The sequence below is a fragment of the Corvus hawaiiensis genome, chromosome Z (genome assembly GCF_020740725.1).
Source record: "Corvus hawaiiensis isolate bCorHaw1 chromosome Z, bCorHaw1.pri.cur, whole genome shotgun sequence".
Classification (NCBI taxonomy): Eukaryota; Metazoa; Chordata; class Aves; order Passeriformes; family Corvidae; genus Corvus; species Corvus hawaiiensis.
In genome coordinates, this window is record NC_063255.1 from 44,554,915 (window position 1) to 44,577,611 (window position 22,697).

The following is a 22,697-nucleotide window of genomic DNA, read 5'->3' on the forward strand; positions in this document are numbered from 1 at the left end:
CAAAGGCTAGGTGCATACTGTGTGAAAAACAAAGAAAGGCATGACAGGTCCACTACAGCTATTAGAGCCAAAGTTTACCTGAAATCAACAGGCTGAATCCATAGAGAACTAGGTGTGCTAGAGGGTCCATGCTTTCCAAAGTATATCCATCCAGTTCTTACAGCTGTTCATGGAGTATCCTTTCCTCGGGGCAGACCTTTAGCAGTTACTCTTGTCCTGCATGGTACGCTGTTTACAAGTCACAGGCAAGAAATCAGAGCACTGGCGCAGGCTGGAACAGTCTCATTGCTGTCTGAGTACAGGGAGTTTAAGTTCCTTTTTCCTGTTTCCTTTGTAGATTAGGATGGGAAAGGCAGGATCTTAAAGGCATTTTTGTATCAGCAGGACTGCAGGGGAGTGCAAATCCCATCCATCCAGCAATACATCAAAACAATTATCTGGAGCTGCTGGAGAAGCAGGGGACTGCTGTTGTTCACAGTCAGCAGAATAAGAACAATGATGGCATCCTCCAGTAGGTGTGAGAGTGGAAGTAAAACATCCTCCACCTAGGTAGAGTAGGTGGAAAGTGCTATTATCTCATTCTTAAAGTCCAGGTCTGCTAAGTTCTCAGGGTGCTATAGTGTATTCCCTTATTTATTTAATCCACACATAAACTGCTGGCTGCAATGCATTTCTGCACACAATAATGAAAATAAGAAGTAAACAGTAACAAAGCAGCCAGCTGAATCCAGTATAGACCAAAGCCTTCCACAATCCAGCAAACTATTCCCTTAGTTCATGTGTTTTACTGTTAACTATTTTTCTTTACATTTGACAATTGGAAACAGACTGAAAACTTGTTGCAATAATAAATCTCATACAGAGTTATTATGACTTCAGTGGGATTAAAACGCCTGCATCACTCAGGGAGGTCTTAAAACTCGGAAGCTAAAACAAAACACAAAGAAAAAATACAAAGAAAAGCAGAAAAAAAATGAATGAAATAAATTTAAAGACAGCACTCGTATATATAAATAGAATTGAAATTAAAGAGCACTTGACAAAACATGATCCATGGCAATATAGCATTTGAAAGTTCTGTAGTTCTGCCAAGATGCCAACAGCCAGAATTACTTTTATGGAAATACAGAAAAAGGAATTTTCAGCACAATTTTGGAAATGGGGTATGGGTTTATCCTACTTTGATTTAATCTCCTTTTAGCCTTTGATTGTAGTGTAGATTTCACAGAGGAAGTCCTTCACACCCAAGATCTATTGCCACGTGGAGAGAAGGGTTACAACCACAGCAAATGGGAAGGCAGCAGCCCAGAGTTCCTTACGTGTGTCCCACCTTTCCCTCCATATAACCAAAAGCCAAACCAAGTAGAAATTTATACTGAAAATACCCTGTGGGTGCAAAAACACAGTATGATGTACAAACACTACTAAAATTCCTTTTTGATGCTTAAAGGAGGCAGAATATAAGATATTTACGTGGTTTGGTTTCAGACTAAAATAAACACATATATTTTGTCCATTTTAGATTTTGGAGAACATCTACTCTTCTTTTACTCTTAGATGTGAAGCAGTAGTGATCACCCCTCTCCAATTGCACCTTAGCTTTTATAAGTCTGCAAGTAGAGATCCCTCCAATATCAGAACACTTACTATATTAGCAGATACTAAATATTGTCATATTTCCCATCTAGTGGATAACTGTTTTGTTATTCATTTAACCTGTTTATAAGTTGGCCAATCCTCGATTATTTTTGATTTGTTGAGGGATGGGGAGCAGGAAGGAAGGAGAGGGGACAGGCTTAAACAACTGCGGTCAAGGCTGTGGTTCTCCAGATTGCTGTTCTAATCTTAGAGGGGTTTTTTAAAGTTTCCACTTAAATCTCACTTTCCTGCTGTAAAGAGGTCACTAAAGAGAAATGCATCATGTCTCCATTTGAAATACACCTAAATAGAAAGTAATGCTTCTGCTACTGATTTTGCAGTATGAATAATGGGCCAGGTGAGCTGTTCATTCTTTTTTGAAGAACCAACTTGTGCCTACTGATCATTTCAGCTGCCATGATGACAAGGTAGTTATTTATCTCAGAGTGGACAGCCTGCACATGAAACATTCCACAAATACAAGGTTGCAAAGGCCTGCTGAAGCCAGAAGAGAGGAGATACATACCAACCCAAGCCAGAATTTGTTTAGGGTACCAGCATCAGCAGGATTGTGTAGTTCATTTCTGTTTCATTACAAAATTTAATTTTTGAAGAAATGAAGAATAGCATCTACAATTCAGCAAACACTAAAGTACTCCTTTATATGTAGTATGTGTTAAACGTAGGTCTGTTTCTATTTGGAAAGCTTTTAAGTGCCACCACTTAATTAGTGCTCCCACTAAAGTCCAAATTAATCACATGATAAGCTTTTTCTACTGCAGAATTTAAAGGATTTCAATATTCTATCTTATTCTCACTCAACATTAAGTGTCTGCTAGGTCTACCTTTCATATTTTCGTCCTTATATTTCGTGTGCCGAGAAGGTAAGTATTTTTTAAGGTAGGTCATATTAATTTTGTGTCCCTTGAAGTAAAAACTGTATTATCTGATCACCTTCTGATTAGTGAGCGACACAAAAGTGCAGTAGAATTGCCTGTCCCCACCAACAAACAGATAGTCCTTAGCTAATGGGGATACTGAGTCTCAGCCTGCATTCACTATTAATGACATGAAGAATTCCGAATAGCCTTTGGCAAAACCTGATGGCCAGTCAAATAAACTGGGCTAAAAGTAAGGATGGGACAAGGAGTAAAATATGGTACAGAGTTACTCTAACTTTTATTGCATATGGGGCTGTTGACTATCAGGGTGTTCAATGAGCATCCTTGCCACATCTTCAGGTAGGTATGTAGCTGTATTTTGACCCCATAAACCACACTCTTGTCTTTTCTAAAGATACTTGGAAAGAATCCAAAAGGCAATTTCGAAAGAGTTCCCCTCAGAAACATCAGTTTTGTTGGTGGTTAACTGCTGATTCAAACATATTCACATCTTAACCCCCAACATAGTGGCATGCATAAGTTTAAATTACTTGCAGCAGGGAAACAAATTGTCTTCCAACATGTAAATATAACCCTAGCATTAAACATGGCTTTTCATAACTGTCTTTGCTGAAGGCTAATTTTATGATACGTCAAGTGCCCTGAACTCCTGACACCAGGCTTTCCTCTTTAGATAAGCAGCACACTTGTCTCAAGGACAACCCATTCATACATGCTGCACCACATGGAAATATGTGAAGAGGAAAAAGAGACAATGCCACTGCACTTCTTTAGTCAGGTAGATGTGTTAGCAGAAATCACATATCCTCTTGCAGTGTCTGGTCACATTATATTTTTTGGAACCAAGCCATTACTTTGGCCTTGACATGATGTTGATACGTCTTATTAGGAGGCAGTAAAGGAACTTTAGGAATTATTACTCACCACAGTCAGCTAATGTGAAACAAAGGCTCACAAATGATGGGGTTTAAGCTTCTTTTCTCAAACAGATCCTGTTCTCCTCTGCAACATGGCCTATGCCATTGTGGCCAGCTGTAGCCCCTAAGCCATCTATCTGGGACCACATGGAAGTGAGAGGTAGCAGACAGGTGGCCAGGGAGAGGACATGCGCAGCTGCTGGTCTAAGAACTCAGGATGAGCACTGCCCCTACCACTTCAGTGGCAGTGGTAAATTGAGGGAGGTAAAGGTTTCTGGGGTACATGTCATGCAAACGTGGATAGGACAGTATGGAGGAATGGTGCTATCGAAATGGGTAGTTCTGAGAAATCTTAAGGTGAGGTAGAAAAGGTAACAGTTTTTTGCTGCACTGCTTCCCCTGGATATACATACTCAGAAGGCAATTCAGGGTTGCAAACATATGATCCACTTTTTTTGCTCAGCATTTTTGTTTTCTTTTCTAAAAAAGAGTTCCTCTTGGAGAACATAGCCTGGAAAATGGCTGAGTACCAAGCAGTCTACAGAACAGCCTTAGCCAAAGGGAGCTGTTGCTTTCCTGTCTTCCTTGATACTGAAATGAAAGGGAATTTACTGAATGGAATTAAACACAGGACCTGACAGGGATCTCAGGTTTCTTTCAAAGGGAAAGCTCAGCTGATGAAAAAACACAAGAGTACTTTAGAGTTTCTGTATGAGTAAAGTCATTGTGAAGAACATTAGGCCATTTGTCTAACATCTATGCTCTGAAAACTTCTGCTTTGCAAGTCACTTGTATTCTTTTGAAAAATGCTTCACGTATATTTTAGACTAGCCTGCCCATTGTCAGCAGAAGGACAAAAAAAATGCTTCTCTGTTGTACTACTTTCATTGTAATTTTTTACAATAAATTTTGAAGGACAAATGAGTCTGTGTGTTTATGTTTAATGGCAACAATTGCATATCCAAATATCTTTAAGATATTGATATTAAATCTCCCCAAATGATGCACAGCAATAATAGTAGGGCATGAACAAGGCAAATTTAATGTTTTTGCCATCTGGAGAAATAAAGATTAATTTCATAAGCCTTGTAATGCATATGATCTTTGAAGATCTGACTACTGTTTCCAAGGACCAGGAAATGGGTCATGCTGACTAGATCTCAGGGGTAGTGTTCTCAGCCATTAGGGTTACAAAAATTCATTCTTAATATCCTGTTTGCAGGACCTACTATCTTCCACTGACTTATTATCACATGTTAGTATGATTTAATGGTGCTTTTTAATGGTGATTTTAAACAAGCACAACTTATGATAAATTTCCTGTCCACCTGCCTCTTCTTCCAAATTTGGGACTGAAGTCTTGCAGAAATCTTGGAAATCTGAAGGCTTTATTTAGAATTTTGTCTCTCATGCATAATTGTTAAAGTCACTGATGCAACTGATAATTTCTACTATAGTCACTATTTTATTTTTCTTCCTAATTTTAAGAGGTGCTGAGTCCCCCTTACATCACAAGTATTTGTGGGCAAACTTGAGTTTTATGTTGGAGACAGGTCTTGCACCTTATTCATCCTTGCTGCACAGCAGAAATCTTGGGGCTGATACAAAGATACCAGTGCTCAGTGAATCAAGCTCAGTCTCTTTAAATGAATGTAGCTTTCAAGGAATTCACTCTACAAGAGGAAACAAGAGTGGATAATTTAACGTTTCTGGCTCTTTTTTTCTCTCTCTTTTTTTATTTAATGTGGAACATTTCCTCCCATTTCACACATTTGGCATATTGTCCAGTCAGTCCTCCTTCCTGAAAGGAGAACCTGTAAGTGTTGGGCTCAAGTCACGGCAAGAACATTTCTTCCTCTGGTCCAAGATTTTGTCAATCCCAACAAATGATTAATCAAAGCTGGGATTTGAATTCAGATCATTTCTGTAGCTGTGAATGCTTAAAGGCTTCCTCTTTACTCAAAAAGATGACAACTATTTTGTTTGGGACTAATCCAGTTCCCTTCTGAGTGATTGACCTGCATTTCAAGGCCTTGCTCTGCACATACAAGACATGTATGATTTGGTGTTCAGCTGCTATTCGCACTGTGTAGCTGTTCAAGCGAGCTCCAATTTTACGACCACTTTCAGAATCTGAAGGGTTTTCACTCTGATTGCTACATCCACCACACCCAGATGATTTAACACCATGAGCTATGTTTCCAAGGAGTTCACTCAAAGCAGGTCCTTAAGAACAGTTACAAAGTAATCTTTTAATCTCTTTCTCCTCAAACTAATACATTCTAATGGCTAGCACCTCGTCTTAAGGCCTGCATTATGCCTCGTAGTCTTGTTTTATACCAGCAGCAGGAAACTGGAAGCGTACTGAAAGAACTTACAACCACTTCACCTTGGAAACATGTCTCTACAATTATGAAACAGCACATACTAACACTAAGAGCCATTAACTAAAGTTGTCAGGAGGAAAGAACTCTCAGTGTTCCACCTGTCCAGAATTGCTCAAAGGAATACTGCATTGTTGACTTCTAAGCTCACTAAGAGAAATTTAAAAAAACAAACTTATTTTGAAAGACAGACAAGATTTTTTAATCACCGTTAAAAGTAGTGAAGGCAAGATGAAGCAGGAAGACCAACAAGAGGATTAACCTTTGCTTGCAGCAAAAATAAGAGTTTGCCTGGAGATATGATGACATCCCTTAATATATGGGAACAAGGTTGGTGCACTGTCATGCCATCATGAACTGGGAACACAGCAGTCATTCCTGTGCTTGTCCTCAAGCAAAGGATAAACAACATGGCAGCAACACACCCTTTGACTGAAGGCTTTGAAACTGAAATGCTTCTTGACGTACGGTGTGCCATTGAAGTGGGATGTGGAGTGACAATAATTGTCAAACATGGTATCCTAATGCCTCAGTGGCATCTTACTGAAGGGGGACTAGGTTAGGGAACTTTTAACAAACTGGAAAACATAACTCCATGGAACTTGTTGAAATGCACCCACATGTGTACAGAGGTAGCTGACTTATGGCATTGCAAGGTCATTCCTGAGTACCTTTTTTTTTTTATGGTGGTAAGAGAGAGGCTTCTGAATACTGAAAGACAGAGTATGTCACTCCTACCTTCAGGAGAGCAAGAAGAGTGATCCAGGGAATGACAGACTGGTCAGCCTCATCTCAATCCCTGAGAAAGCTGTGGAGCAACTAAGGCTGTATACGATTTCCAGACACATTAAGGATGGGAAGGTGATCATGAGTAGAGAGCACAGATTTATGAAGAAGAAATTATGCTTAACCAACCTGATAGCCATCCAAAATGAGGCAACTAACTCACTGAGCAAGGAGAGAGGTTAGGATGTTGTTTACCTCAACATAAGCAAGGTGTTTGCCAGAATTTTCCATTAAATCCTCATAGATAACGCTGACAAAGTATGGTTAAATAAGCAGGCTCGGGGTTCACTGTGTGGTCAGTGGCCTGAAGTCCAGCTGGAGGCCAGACAGTAGTGGAATACCACAGCCATGGATATGGGGGCAATACTGTTTAACCTTTTCACTGATGACCTGGACAATGGCTCAGAGTTCACCCTCAGGAAGCATGCAGATGACACAAAGCTGGGAGGAGTGGTTGATACACCATATGGTGTGCTGTCCAGAGGGACCTAAACAGGTGAAGTGGGCAGCCAAGAATGTCATGAAGTTCCGACACATGTAAAGTCCTGCCCCTGTGGAGGAACAATCCAGGCACCCACGCACACTGAGGGCTGAGTGGCTGGAAACCTGCTTTACTGAGAAGGTCCTTGGGGCCCTTCCTGGTGTACACCAAGCTGACCAAGAGCCAACAATGCACAGCAAAACAGGCCAGCAGTATTCGGCACATGTTAGGAAGAGCATTGCCAGGCAGGCTGAGGGAGGTGATCCTTACTCAGCCCTGGTAAGAGAGGCGAGCAGAAGAGGTTTTAAGTATCTCCACCTCGCAGATGCTGCCAGTTAATTCATGTCCTCTCAGTCTGAAGTCATAGCAGAAAATGGATAAAAGACTGCCTGGGTAGAGAGAGACCTGTGTTACTGAATTAGTGTCCTGATGTATACACAGGAGTTTCAGTGAAAAAGTATTGTGTGTCTGGTACTTAAACCATATTAAAAAAAAAAAAGATATAAAGAGTTAAAGAAAAGGTGATTTTCACTGATACTTGAGGAACTAGGTAAGGGTACAGTTTACTCAGCTCACTACTGGGAGTGAGTTACTCATCTTCCAGAGGAAGATGAAACACTTGCCGCATAGCTCATCACTTAGAATCCATACAGTTCTTTTCAGCCATGGGTACTATGACTGCTATCAAGGACCATAAGGATGAATTGTTAAGAGAAAGAATGAGTGATAAGATTCTCACACAGAAACAGGTTATCTGAAGATCCTTCAGTAGAACAAGAAAAAGAACAGCATGCTAGAGAAAGGGGTTTCATGACAGGCACCTCCGGGGAACACAACGAAAACCTGTAAACTTTACCATGCTGTCTTACAGAACCACTACCAAGGAATAAAACCTTCCCCTGCCCTGAGAGAAAGCAAAGTCAGAGCAGTCTGTTTATTCAGGCTGCAGCTTTTTTCCACTGTTCACTACAATATGTTATTCTAGCACAAGTGGAATTCAGGAGGCGATCTCTCTGGCTGATGGTTTGATTGGTGAGAATATTAGACTTCAACTATCTCTGCAAATAATGGGCTTTCTCTGGAATAGCTGAAACTCTGACAGGAAGGAAGAGACTTTAGTGGGAATTTCCCCTAGATAACAGTCCTTAGTTTATAGAAATCCTGTTCCATTATCTCTAAATATTATAAATATAAAAAGCGACACCGTTTACTGTGCTGAATTTGCAAACACAGTGCTCTCTGCACAAATCTTCAGTATTTTTAGGTTACAGATTTCTTTATATTCAAAATCACAATCACAGATTTGAGGAAATTTAGTGATAAAAATACAGAACTATTTCAATGGACTCAGAATATTTTCTAATTGTTTCTCTACTCCAGTTTTATAAAGTGAGGTGCATAGTCTACCTCTTTTCTGGAAAACTTTTCTATGAGAGCAGAACAATTATAAAACCAGTTCCCATTGCTTTTTAGTAGTTTCTTTCCACAAGGCTAGTTTACTGTTTAGCTAAGATTTCTACCTATAGTCAACTGTGCTTTTTCTATTTGATCAGGACTAGCTTACAATATACCAGGTGAAAGAAATTATCAATAAGCAGTTTATAAATACATTACCTGTAGAATGTGAGAGAAATATATAAATGGAATTTTTTTTTATCAAAGCATTTTCTGAAATTTCTATATCATAAAGCACATTGTTATTTTCTACACATTTTTTTGTTCTATGTTGAAACTCTTCCTTGTCTTCTTGTCAGAGGTTCCATATGACTCTGCTTGTTGAAACTGGAGGGAAAAAAAACATTGCAGAAAATATACAAATAATTTTCTCTGCTATTTCCTTTACTGGTGAATACTACAGCAGTAAAATACTCCACACAAAATCAGTGTTAGTTATGTTTCAGTGCTTTTTATCATAGTTCACTCTTTATAATTACATCTTAAAAAATAAGGAAGTTAATTCTCCATTAGGAAATGACAATTTACTGGCATTTGCTTTTATTTTAAGATTTTACACTACGAAGCAATTTTGACTTTAAAAGACACTTGTCATCCTTAGATGCTTTCCTTACTTGGTATAAATTGCCATCTATATAGGTATGGTATGCTGGTATTACCATTTAGCTTATTACACACTTAATTTAAGATAATGCATATGACAACCTGTCAAGCAGTCCTCCTGTTCTGTTTGGAAGGGGTAGGACTACAGGGCAATTAGAAATTCAGTGTGTAAACCAGACTAAAATTTCACATTGAGATGCAATTCAGCAATGGGCCTCAGTAACTCATTGGGCAGTATTTCCTTTTTGTTTCTAAAATTCAGATGTTTATTTCTAAAAATTTTAAACATTGCAAAAGGAGGGATAGTATTAAAACCTGTAACTTCTAAAAACCTGGTAAAATAATTTTAAGAATATCTGTCACCCTAGTGGTGAGTGAATGATCTCAGTAGTCCAGCTTTCCATGCGGCCTTTGCACATCTCTCATTGTTGGCCCATTCGGGCAGGAAGGAAATGCCTAGGTTCAGTTCTTGGTGTTCTGCAAAGCTTCTATGAGAGCTTGGTTGTATTCTTTGACCAGCTTTTTCACATTCTTCTTTATTGGTTGGTAGTCACTCTCCTGACTTTTTGTTGCTATGACTGATTAAACGAATTAAGGAAACAAACTGCCAGTATGAATATGAGCATAATCACAAATCACAAGGGAACCGTAATACCATACACTTCCTTCTATGAAAACTGTCAAGGGGTGAAAATAGTGGAAGAAACTCAGACTGGGGCTAATTTACTAGCTGCCATCTCATGACAAGCACTGTAGAAAAAAAAAGTGATTACATGTCTGAGTCACTTTTGTTTTCATATATATTTATATATTTATATAGGCAGTAAGTCCCTCATGAAGGACTTTGCCTATTGTTACACTGTAAACCAAACCATTTCAAGGCACTCAGCTATGTACAGCCATACAGTCTGGCTACAAAAGTCCCAGTCCAAGAAAGCAGCCCCTCTCCAGTAGCCTAAGCAGACATACTCTGTTCAAGGGTCTGCACTTGGATAGGCAATATTTCATACCAAGTTAGGAGATACTTTAATATCCTGATCATCTTTTCTCTTGGCTTGTCTTAAAGTTTTTTTTTTAAGAAAAATTGTGTTTAAGAGTATTGCCTTAATAAAATATTTCTGTAGAGCCTCCTTCAAAGAGGAGGTAGCTCCAACTATATTACACTGTACAAGACTTTTTTCAGATGTTTTTCTAAGAATTAGAGCACTTACCAGATTCGAGAAATGGGATATTTGGTATCTGAAGAAAACAACACTATATGTATATGTATACATATAGCTATATGTATGTGCATCAATTATTAAATACCATGATCATCAGTATTGTTTCTGTGATGGCTAGGCAATCACAAAATTGCCCAAAATATATCCCTGTGCCATTTTCTGAGACATGAAGGAATGTTCACTGTCCAACACACTACACTAGATGGTGGGGTCTAGTTTTGATGTTATCTTTACCAATTACATTTGTACTTTAATCACAAAACAGCGATTTTTTGTGTCTTAGAGATTTTTTAAACAAAAATTTATTTCTTAAATAACTTTAAAGAAGTAATTTTATTGTAGTGAATTCACTGTCCCTAGAATACAAAATGAAAGTGTACCTTGGTCCTATTCAGGTCTCTATCATAACTAAGGAGAAAAATAGAAAAATAGTACCAGATGAGAAGAACCATCAATTCTAATTAAAATAAACTTCCGTGCTTTTCCTAATTTCAAAAACTATCTTATCAAAGCCATTTGCAAATCAGCAAATAATGATTTTGTTGATATGATTACTGGAATACAACTCGTTAATTTGAATCACATAAAGAGAGAGCTACAAGACACTTCCCCCACCCCAGCATGTTTTCAAACAGTGCTACCCTGGCAGATTAATTTCAGATAAGACTGGAGAGATGTGAAGATGAACTTTGTATGAAACCTAGTGGCAAACCTGAGAAAGATGGAAAAAATCCTGACTGCAAGGCAAAGCTTACGCTTTAGGACCCTGTAAATTGTTTCAGACAACACATGCAAGTTTTGCTACATATAATATCTGCAGGTATTTGCAAAGGATTGCCTTTCCCCTCCTCCCCTGTCTTCTGCAGCCCATTCCGTCCTGTCTCATTCTACTGGAGGAAACAGACTTCTTCCTCAATTAATACAGTGTGTGAATTTGACTCTTACTTCTTAAAGAAAAGGATACACTCCTTCATCATAAAGTTATTTTGCTCATGGTGCTGCCACTTCCTCTCCAAATTTGTAAGCTGAAAACATAAAACCACAAAAAGAGCCAAAAATCAAAATGGTAATTATTACACACATATTTTACACAAATAATTTTGTATCAGTACCTTATACTCTATAATCTGATAAGATCAAAGTTATTTCACATAAAAAACACAGAAATGATAAACAATGGCAAGATGTTTTTAAAGCTGCTGCTCATTAACCTGCATATATAATTAAGCTCTTCATAATCCATCTGTATAAAAGCACTGCATGCAACTGCAGTAACAGATGAAAAAATCTGATGAGAATTCAAGACTTGTCATATAAGGAAGTTAATGGGCAAGTTAGAAATAAAAAGGTGAACAATTCAGAGAGATACCAATTCTCATTATGCTTCATATCATTTAGATGATCTTCTTAAAATCAGTAAGATCTAAAATCACCAAAGATGCAATATTTCCTGACACTGTCTTGGACTTTGCACTACACAGAAGAAACTTCCTTACTTCCATAGTTAAGTTTCCTGTCCAATGCCAGAAGCTGCGATAAGAACAGAGCTGCAGCAAGAAGATTGTAGGAATGTGGGTTCAGTGCTGGCACTTCTTCAATACTTTCAGCATCAACAGGAAACTAATGTGGACATTATATTGATGGCTGCTTCCTTACAATACAATTTTATATTTGTTTTTCTGATGCTACTGTTCAAGGTTCTGCATTTCAAGATATGAAGCTGTTATTTTTAAATGTAAAACTGAAAATCATTCTGAGACTAAACTTTCAGTGGAAACTAAGATAATAAATAAGGAAAATATCACAGTATTTTACTTAAAAGCTTATTATTAAGCCGGAAGAGACGAAAATAATTGCTGTACAACTCAAACCTTAACAGTAAAGAATCAGTTTTATATTGTACTGGTTTGCATCAAACAAGGCAATCATTTGTCTCCAAGACTAGGTATTTCTGACCAATTAAAATTGTTATTGTCCTCTTTGTAGATGTTGCTGCACACAACACAGCCAGTAAAGGAACCTGGAACTGAAATACTTACTGTCTTGCACACAGAAAAGGAAAGATCCAGTGTATTTTTATAGAAACTGCTTGAAGACCAGTTGACCTCTTGCAAAATTGCCCAAGTCCTCCACATTTATGAACACTATTTGAACTTCAAAATGCTTGATGAATGTCAAATAATCAGTTACTATAAGACATACCTTAATTCACACTGAGGATATTTACACTCAGGACATAAAAAGTAAAGAAACAAATCCTTTTCAAACACATTAAAATAGAACTGCCACAGCTTAATGAACTGAAGAAATGCTGTACAACTACTAATTTATAGAAAATGTTAAGTCTAATTATGCAAGTATCTTAACACTGTCTGAGTATGCATTTCTGATTTACTTAAACTCTAGAATCTGGTCTTGGCAAAAAAGATACACAGCATCTGAAGTCTTGCACACTTTGGCATGTGTCTTTGAGGATTTAGATCATCACCCTAGAATGATTATAATAATCCTATGCTACAAATGGACACATATGCCTCAGTCAGAGCTATGCCTTCTCATCTGCTCCACAACATTCATTCCACAAGAAAGTCAACTTAAAAATGTACAATATGACCTTCAGCTTTTAACCATATTAGAAAAAAAGTAACAGTCCTAAAGGACAAATATCTCAACAACCTCAAGCAATAAAAAACAGTGAAATGCATTACAAAAAAATCAATTTCCCTTTCCACCTTATTTTAAGGTTATCCATTTTCCTTCTGTGCATTCAAAACTTTATTCCAGTAGAGTTCTGCTGCCAAAATGACAGCAATTTATGTGTGTTTATAATGAAAAATAAAAGCTGCTCAAGAGGTTATAAACATCTTCTTTCCTGATTCACTTTTGAAATGTAAACGTACATGTATACCAAAGTTGTTTAAAGAAGTGTGAACAGATCCTAAAACTTCAGTGGCCTGCAAGGAGCAGAAGAATTGGAAAAAGGAAAATGGAATTAATAGCACAGATTTAAAGAAAAAAAATTATCACCATGACTTTAAAAGCAAAAGGGAACTTAGCTATTAGTAGTGACTTTTTTTCCCCTGCAGTTTCTTTCTAAGTTCGTCCTCAAACTACTTAAGCAAAGGAAGGGCAGAAGGTAGAGAGTTCTGAGCAAGATTAACAGAAAAACTTAAACAAAGGATTCGCATACTTTCTCTACTAGTAATCCAAAGCTTACAAGCCATTTGTTGTCACAATATTAACTTTTGTTTGAAAACAGCAAATACAGCTACACACTTACAACATATGATTTAGAAAACTCACGAAGAAGGAATAAACAGATTCTGTCTTACAATGCTTCATGTAAGTGAGAAAACCAAAACTGAGAAAGTAACAACTGAAAGGATAATATGTGACTTGACCTATACCTGAGAATGCGTCTCATTTTCTTGCAGCTCCTTCTTTAGTGTCTCATACTGTGCATTCAAATGCTCCATTATTTTCTTAAAAGCATGGCTGCATTTTGTTAACTTTTCTTTGTCATCCTGGAGTTTCTAGTTAGAAAAAAACCCAACACAAACTGATTAATGGATGAATTAATTTGCTGCAGGCTTCAGGCACATTACTTCAATTTACCTTTCAAGATGCTACTTTTTTTCCTTTTAGAACAAAGCCATATGCATATGCATAAAGAACTCATAGGCTTTTCACTAGCACTGCATACTCTATCCCAAAAATAATACTCAATGATTATGAGCAAGTTGTATGTTTAGACAATACTGTATGAGCACCAGTGGGAATGCTGATATTAAGAATTTGTAGGAAATTCACTTTTGCTTGTGTTCTGTGTTAGATTGCTAAATTCAAAGCCATGGGTAGTCATAAATTACATCAGAATAGTTTAGCTGAATCACTAAAATAAAATGGGGAGATTTTGTGGAAGAAGGTTATCAGAAGATACCCAGCTGAATACCTGCTACATGTACCCAGTTAGTAAGTCACACACAATATAGCAAAATAGTATTTGGATTCATTTGCACCGATATGCAATCCTGTTTTTCAGCTGTCAGGAAGGACTCTCAATCACAAAACTGGATTCCCCTCCACTAGCTGCTCAAAAGCACACACTCTGTTTCATCCCTTTCATTACCTTTTTCTTTTCTTCTCCTGATGCTTTCAGAGCTGGCAAATTATTGTAGATCTCCAACTCTGCTTTTGTCTGTTCAATTTTGTCTTTAAGAGAAGCCAGTTCACCAACCATCTTGCCCTCCAGAAGTTCCATCTTCTGTAAGTCCATCTGCAGTTTTTGACTCTCTAGATCACCAGACACACAATCACTAATTAACAGTACTTTTTGTTTCATAATACACAGCCCATTACATACAGATTTATGCTATATTTAACCAATATAAACAGCTCCTAAATATACTTCTGATTTTGATACTTATGGGACTGTTAATGTGAAAGAAATAAAAAATTTGATCTTCACAACCACCCCACAAGTCAGACTCATACACTACAATTACTGTATTATAATCCGTAAGTGAAGAGTAATGGAAGTGTGATGATCTTCTGTATCACAGTGTTTCTATTTTTAATGTTTATAGCACCACACCATTAATTATAGCACCACAATCTTAAAGCAGTGGTGAAACTTACAAAAAATTTATTGCAATGATGCAGAAAAATTGAAGAAATATTTTTATTAGTTTTTTAGCATCTTGTTATTTTTATTTGTGCTGCTTGAATACGGATAAAGCTTAGTTTTAAGAGAACAAATAGCCAAACTTATTTTAAACATTTGCTTTGTACAGGAAAACACTTTCATACATCCGCCGAAAAGAAGTGTCACAGCTTACAACATCAACATGGGCTACAATAAACAGCATTTACTTCTGAGGCTCCATTAAAAAAGTAACAGTTACAGGTAATTAAAGGAATTAGAACTATGGGTGGATTCTGACGAAGATAACTGTGGAGACTGAAACTGTCCAGACATGAGACATGTGTGAGAAGAAACAATAAAGATATACCAAGTAATAAAAATACTTTGACTCAGTCTTGAGGGTAAGTTACCTACCCAGAGTGGGGAAGGACTAGAGGTTGGTTAGTCTCAGTTTGTATGGTTTTGTGACCTGTCATTGTATTTCACTCATGTTCCTGAATATTAAACACATGGGTACATCCTCTTATGTTTCAGATCTGTGTCTAACTCAGAAGAATGATATAGATAATGGAGTTTTTTTCCTATATTTCAAAGTATCAGGCAACGTGGGCTATTGGGAGGGATGAGACTGCACAAAGAAACTTTTCTTGGCATAGGTTTGTATTTTGAGATTTGTGCGGATCTGATGAAAAAAGGACAGAAAATTGCCTCCCCAACTTAACCAAGGCAGTATAAATCTTTAAGGCAGAAGAAAATAGATGTCTCTATGTGATAGAAGGACAGTTCACCTTTCCACAAACTGTGGATATAGTTTTGTCAGTGGACTTCTATGGGAAAATCTCACTTGATCAAAACACTCAGAGCAAGGTACTCATCTCTCTTCTTGTGTATTTATGCCATATACTTATTTTTTAGAGTGAAACATTTGTTTTTATCAACACTTCTGGCTTATTACAGAGCACGTTCATGATTTCTTTAGGAACGTCAGAATGAAAAAAAAGACAAACCAAGATTTTTGTGTGCCATTTGCAATTCTCCTGAGGAATACGGATCCATAAGGTAAGATTGAAAGTGTCCTCTATGTGCAAAGAGCATTTATATAAATATGAAAATTTCCCTTGCAAATTAAAAGAAGGATTTTAAATTAAAATATTTTGCATTGCTTTGCATGTAAGTAATTCACAGTCTGCCTTCCACTGCAAAGGGCTTAAGAAAACACTTTCTCTCTGTCTACAATATTTCATAACGGCTCAGAGTTTCTCACTGAAGTTAACATTGAATTGGTTAATGACAGATTATAAACCACAACTGAACAGATCACAGCTTTACTTCTCTTGTTCCCACAGCACTATGGTTTAAAGACAAATGCTTAAGGACATCAATAAATGAGAATCTTAGATCAGAAATAGTAAAAAGTAGAATTATGAAATAAATTCAGATAAGAAAGAAATAGCAGAAAACAACTATAGATGTTCATGAGGATTTACTTAGGTCTTATCAGAGCATTTTCACTTTTTATATAGTTGTTCTGTATATCTGTATTTTGTTATTTTAAAATTATACATAGTTGACCAGTTGGAATTTATTTTACATGTAAGGAGTAGTACCAACCTAAATGCCAAAAAGGAAAAAAAAATTTTCTTGGACTGTTCTGTCTAATACAACTATGATGAGACTGCAATGGGTATTCCTATCCATTCACACTTTCTGGAGAATGGGAAAGAAACTGGAAGGGGCAAATTTTATCCTTATCCAGCAGCAGACTCAGTGAAAAAACCTCAAAACTGAAAAAACCTCAGAATTCCTCTAGGGGAAGAGACAGGAAGAGGATGCAGCCCAGTTCCTTCTGATAGGCCATGAAGTTGCAGTGTCTAGCATGCAGTGTGTACATAGTGGCAAATTCTCAGAACAAACTACAGTGACCCAGGGAAATGTTTTTGGGAAACCATGCCATCAGCACTTTTGTTTACCCTTCATGGTTTCCTTTTCTTTTTTATTGTTTTTAAGGGTTCTGCTGGTGGACTTTTTATATCTTTGTTATGGCAAGAAAATATGGAAATTCAGATTTTAATCATAACAAAAGAATCCTGAAGACGACTGTGCTATAATTCAAAGGTTAGAAGGAACTTCAACAGTGCAAACTGAGCATTCACTGTATTTCTGAAAGAATCTTAAGTAGTTCATTATACTATCTGTGAATCCTAGCTGTCAGACATTTACTTAGGAATAATTTAAATTGTCTGCTGAAAATTATGTACTGTAACTTCCTTCTCTTCCCTTGCAGAGAAAGAAGTATGTCTTTCAATAATGCCTCTACAGCACTATGTGCTTCCAAAACATCCTTATATTGTAAAATAGTCAGAAATGATACCTATATGAAAGAACAAAAAGTCATATTTGAACTTCTGATATATGGCCCAGAAATTTAAATTAGACTACAACTTCAAAATGAGTCTTTGCAGACAAGCAAACAGTAAGTGTTCAAACACACAACAGAAAATCAATTTCTCTAACATTTTGTGCCAAACAACTTCTAATTTGCTCATATCTACTTTGAAGTCACAATACCGGCTGCTCTTTTGAAAATTACTACAAAGTACATCATGTAAGAGACTTCTAACAAAATGATTTATAGTTCTTAATTCCTGCCCCTTCCTTTACGCCAAACAAACAAGGAAAGGTTTGCTGAACCAATAACGATACTGGCAAAGACATAGAATTGTGGGAACAATTCTACCATAAGCGGTGCAAATAAAGAACTAAAGAGATACTTGTTATGGGAATGAAAGAAAACTACTGTCTGCTTTTTGAAATTACAGAGAACATCCTGAAGATGCTAGTAAGTATTTGAGTATTTTGAAAATGAAGTCAAAATGAGTATTCACTTTGCAGAACCAAAGCCTCGGGATTTGAGAGCTACTCACTGTTGTTGTCAGTTAATTACCTGAGGTACATATCCCTTTGGAAAAGCATAAACCATAAATAAGTGATACTAAGAATTAAATTTACAAATAATACATGGTGAGATAACTATGAAAAACTCCGCTTCAGTTTATTAAATACACTTTCAAGGTCATGAAAGATCTTATTTTGAGGTAAGTATTAGTAAAATCAAATACTAGCTTAATTCAACCCCTGTATTAAAATACCCTTGTTTGACATGTATCTGTGCAAGGAAAATGATTATTTAGTGATAATAGTAAGGTAAGTATAAATAAGTATACACTCTTACTATAAATGTATAATATACAATATCTAATAGATTATAATAGATATAAATAAATTGAGAAAAATAAATAACTTGTTACCCACAAGCACTTCAATTTGTGAACTTGCCACTGTATTTTAATATTTGGAGATCACTTGATATCTAATATTTGGGGATCTTCTACATTTTATCAGTGTAACAATGCAGGTAGTCTTTTATTATTTTAAGGAATTAATTAGAAAATCTGTTGCTGATCTCACCTGTAATCAGACTCTTAGCAGTGCTCTGTGATTTCTGCATTTCATTTGATTTGAAAGTGAGGTCTTCCTGCATAATCTTCAGCTCTTGATTGGTAACAGATGAAATTTGTTTCATGTGATTCAGATTCTGTGTATTACCAACAACAATAACAACATGCTGTATTTTTGAAACAACAAGTGGTAACTGGACAAATAAGAAACTCTCCTGTCCTATGACATTGTTATTTGCCTTCTCTACTACAAAGACTTAGAATACTGGAAATAATCTGAAGTGATTTAAATGTGAATGATTTTCATTCTGCCAACTTCTGATAAAAGATGTATTGACAGACCAGCACAGATGAAAACAAAACGCAGCAAATATAAACTGTGCTGCCATATAGGTCTATTGTAAAGTAAGTGATGGTGCCTGAAATATATCTTATGGTGTACTGTATTGAAGTAGGAAGAAGACAATTAAAATAATCATAGAATCAAAATATTACTCAGATGAAAGTTTTCTATAACATAAAAAAATCCATGGGAGTTAAGAACATAAAAAGAAGTCTTGAAAGTGAAAAAAACGGCAGACTGTAAATGGGAACAGTTTCTGAACTGTTGCATTATTAATATATAATATTTACATTAAATATTATACAGCAGGGCATTTCAGACATACCTTTAGTATATCAGAGACACAACTGGAATATTTTTTTAGTTACATAACACTAGTGACAGAATACCCATGAGCTGAGATTTGCAAACTTTGGATAAACAAAATATTGCAGTAGTTTTATCTGCAGTATTTGGAAATGTTTATCATTATTGATGTTAGTTACAACAGAGATGAAGAATTATAGAAATTATGCAAATATTTCTTTGTTCTTGTCACAATATTACATACTATTCAAAACTCTTCCCCCAGAAAAAAAAGAGAAATTAAACAAATCCTTTTTTTAACTACAGCTGCACATGGTTTAATGTTCATTTTAAGAGACTATTATGTAGATAAATATAAACATATAAAACCAATCATCCTTCTTTATCCAGCCACTCTCCTGTTCTGTGTGTCTAAACTCCTAGCTTGCTAAAGGTGGATGGAAATGCTTACCCTGCTGGTAAGCTCCAGGAGCGCAACAACGTTGGCTTCTATTTGGGCCTTTCGTTCCAATTCCTGACTCTTCACATCCTCAAACGTCTCAAGAAAATCTAGAGATTAACAAACACAAAAAAGAAAGCTCTTACTTGAGTGGTTGAAATGTTGTTTCCAGTCAAAACTTCGTATTAAATTGCTAAGCAGTACAGTTTCAGATAAGAGACCTTGAAACTTGTCAACTTATGGGCTGGAATGAAAATGAGAAGAATTATTCCAGTTACACATTGGACACAAGGCCACCACCTTCTTGCGTTTAGGTGAGGGTTGCCACCCAATAGGAAAGAAATTTCATCTCCACTATTTCTGATGCTTTTCTAAATGCTTGTCCCAGCAGTTGTTGGTCCTCATTTTTCTGCAAGCTATCAACATGGGCTACTAAACAAAGGAAACAGGTAACTTTATTATCTCCAATGGCCTGGACTAAATGCCAAACACTGCTGAAGACTTGAGACCTGGTATCACCTCTTCCCTTCTGTATTATTTCCCTCAGCTACAAGTCTAATTTATGTTCATTTTAGTAATTGTCCAACTGAATCTGACAACACAGTTGTAATGGTGGTAGGCACTCTGTATCTGTGTTCTAGGAATACCACATTGTATTTCTGGTGACAGAGATATTCTAAAATGAAACATCCTGGACACATCACATGGAAGTTAGAAGCCAGCAAGATGCTGCCCAGAGCTCTAAGTTACGATAATTTCTTTCTTGCTGGGTCTCCTCTTGAAACATGGCTTATACACACAAGAGCACTTGGGAACCATAAGAGTTTGCACACTTTTTATCTGGATAAAAACTGGAGAAGTCCTTGTTTGGGCAAGAAGGATTTGACAGTGATTGAAAAGCATTTTCACACATTTATAAATATGAAACAATAAAACTAATATACATAATATCCACAGATATGAATGTAATTCTATAAAAGTGAGTCTGCAACAGTGAAATTAGGACCTCAGAACTGTAGCTGTATAATTTGACTAGTGTTTTTCTCCTTTGGCATTCTGGACTTTTTATGTGCTTTTTTGTTTCAAACCTTTGAATTTATTTAGAAACATTAAGCAAGGTCCATATTTACATCTCATCGCACTGCTTTTTTGCAAGCAACTTATTTTTTCATTACACTTGTCTGATTGATCTTGTTTCATTTGAATGCTGTGTATTTCACAGACTCATAAAAACTCTTGAATGCAAGAGACTGCAAGAGCTCATCTAATTAATTCACTTGCTCCAGGACAAAACCAGTTATATGTCAGTAATTCAGATAGTTGTCCATATTCTTCACGCACACAGCTCCTGATAGATACTCTACAATTCTGGACAATCTATTTCAACACTTGGTAAATGTTATTGTTAGGAAGTTTTTACTAATATCCAACCAGAAATCTTTCTGCAGCTAGTGGTATATTACTCCTTTTCTATCCTCCTCATATACACAGAAATAAATTATTCAGTTACTATTTGAAACAGCCTTTTTACACATTTGACAACTGTCATAAATTTTCTGAAATAAAGGACTCATTCTTTCATATTTCCTTGCAGGTCATGCTTTCTGCATATCCCCATCAGTTTTCTTCAGGACTGACAGCCCCTTTCTTTATGTGCAGAACTAGAGACAATACAACCATCTGAAGTATTTGATGCACAGGAAAAAACATTACTTCGGATGTCTAACAACTGACACTCCAATGTATACCTACTGTTGCGGCATTTTCCATGTTAGTCTGATACTGCTCAGCTTTGTCTTTCACTCTCTGAGCCACACCACAGAGCTGTACCTAATGAACTGCTCCCTACTCTGCATTTTTGCTGTTGATTAGTCTTGAGTGCAGAAACTTACACTTAGTCCTTTTCAAACTTTTTTGTAATTAATTTCTAACATAAGAAAATTACACTAAATTCTAATCATGTCTCCAACATGATTTCAGCTTTTCTGATGGAACATTTTCTGTGAAACTGTTCTCTAAGATGCTTTCTCCCATCATCCAACTGATTAAGAAAAATACTGACTAACCTGAACATCCAGCACACTGCAAAACTCTACACAATACATCCTTTCATTTTGGCATTGAATCTTTCACAATTAATAATTTTTTAACTGAATGCACAATATAGGTTAAAAATGGACAATATTGGCCTAGCTTGCTTCTAAAAACACCACAAGACAGCAGAAGATGTACTGAAGTTAAAGTACACATCATCTGCTACACCTTCCTTATTCTGCAGTGTTTTTCTGTCAAAAAAAGGAAAAAAGATGTTTGTATTCGACACATCAATACTAGTGTTATTCATACTCCTGTTCCTGTAACATTTACATATTGTTTGCTTGCTTAGTTTTTCCAAATTATTTCTGCAAATTGATACTAATCCGACTGGTATGTATTTAATTGTCCCCTCTTCTTCTACACAGGCACCATATTTGCTCTTTTCCCATCCTTAAGACTCCTGTATGTTCCCCCAAATCTCTCAGCTCTCAGGTCCCCCAAATTACTAACTGGTCCAGAACTGTATCAATAACCTTTGATGAAGGGTAGAAGCAGAACCAAAACCCAAAAAGTGAAGCCCTGCTGACATCATCTGTATCAATACTGAAAACCCAGATCAAGCGAGCTTTTGTCTTTTTGCTTCTCAGGAAACCTGGAATTTGAAAACACAGAAACTCCCTGAGTTTTGTCTTATTCATCTTCTCTTATTGTCAGCTGAGACCTTTCTTTCAGTATCATGCTAGCCATAAGTTATATAGAACATTTTTAGAGAACACTTAAAAAAAGGTATTATATCCCTTGAACCTCTATGGCATGTTTACTGACCATTTTCCCTTTTGCTGACCAACTTTTTTTTGTAAGCTGTCTCCTACAGTACTATGTATAAGGTATACTTGAACCCAGTTGTTTTCATCCTCGGTTAGTTTCTACCAAAATCTCTACAACATTGTAACTTTTTAATATGTAACAAGGATTTAGCAACATTCATCTTGAGTAAATAGATATGAGAAGCCTTAATTTTAAAGAATTACATGATATCTATAGTCGTCCATTTTGAAGTTCTGCTTTTAATCACTTAAG

The 22,697-nt window shown here is 36.5% G+C and overlaps 2 protein-coding genes across 6 annotated transcripts in view; both read right to left on the reverse strand.

The window, feature by feature from the left end:
* Window positions 1–7,932, reverse strand: part of TEK (TEK receptor tyrosine kinase) — a 53,356-nt gene extending 45,424 nt beyond the window's left edge. For all 3 annotated transcript variants that reach the window (XM_048292268.1, XM_048292267.1, XM_048292266.1), the window contains exon 1: window positions 79–7,932. In XM_048292268.1, the coding sequence (XP_048148225.1) occupies window positions 79–130 (52 nt within the window). In that variant the 5' untranslated portion in view covers window positions 131–7,932. The remainder of the gene's footprint in view (window positions 1–78) is intronic.
* A 1,140-nt stretch (window positions 7,933–9,072) lies between these two features.
* The window catches only part of IFT74 (intraflagellar transport 74), a 36,713-nt gene continuing 23,088 nt past the window's right edge, over window positions 9,073–22,697 (reverse strand). For 2 of the 3 annotated variants that reach the window (XM_048292274.1, XM_048292273.1), the window contains 6 exons: window positions 19,593–19,690; window positions 18,503–18,629; window positions 14,519–14,682; window positions 13,797–13,922; window positions 11,354–11,414; window positions 9,073–9,744 (listed from right to left, as the gene is read on the reverse strand). In XM_048292274.1, the coding sequence (XP_048148231.1) occupies window positions 9,629–9,744; window positions 11,354–11,414; window positions 13,797–13,922; window positions 14,519–14,682; window positions 18,503–18,629; window positions 19,593–19,690 (692 nt within the window). In that variant the 3' untranslated portion in view covers window positions 9,073–9,628. Of the gene's footprint in view, window positions 9,745–11,353; window positions 11,415–13,796; window positions 13,923–14,518; window positions 14,683–18,502; window positions 18,630–19,592; window positions 19,691–22,697 lie in introns of those variants that run through there. The other variant, XM_048292275.1, reaches the window with a different exon arrangement.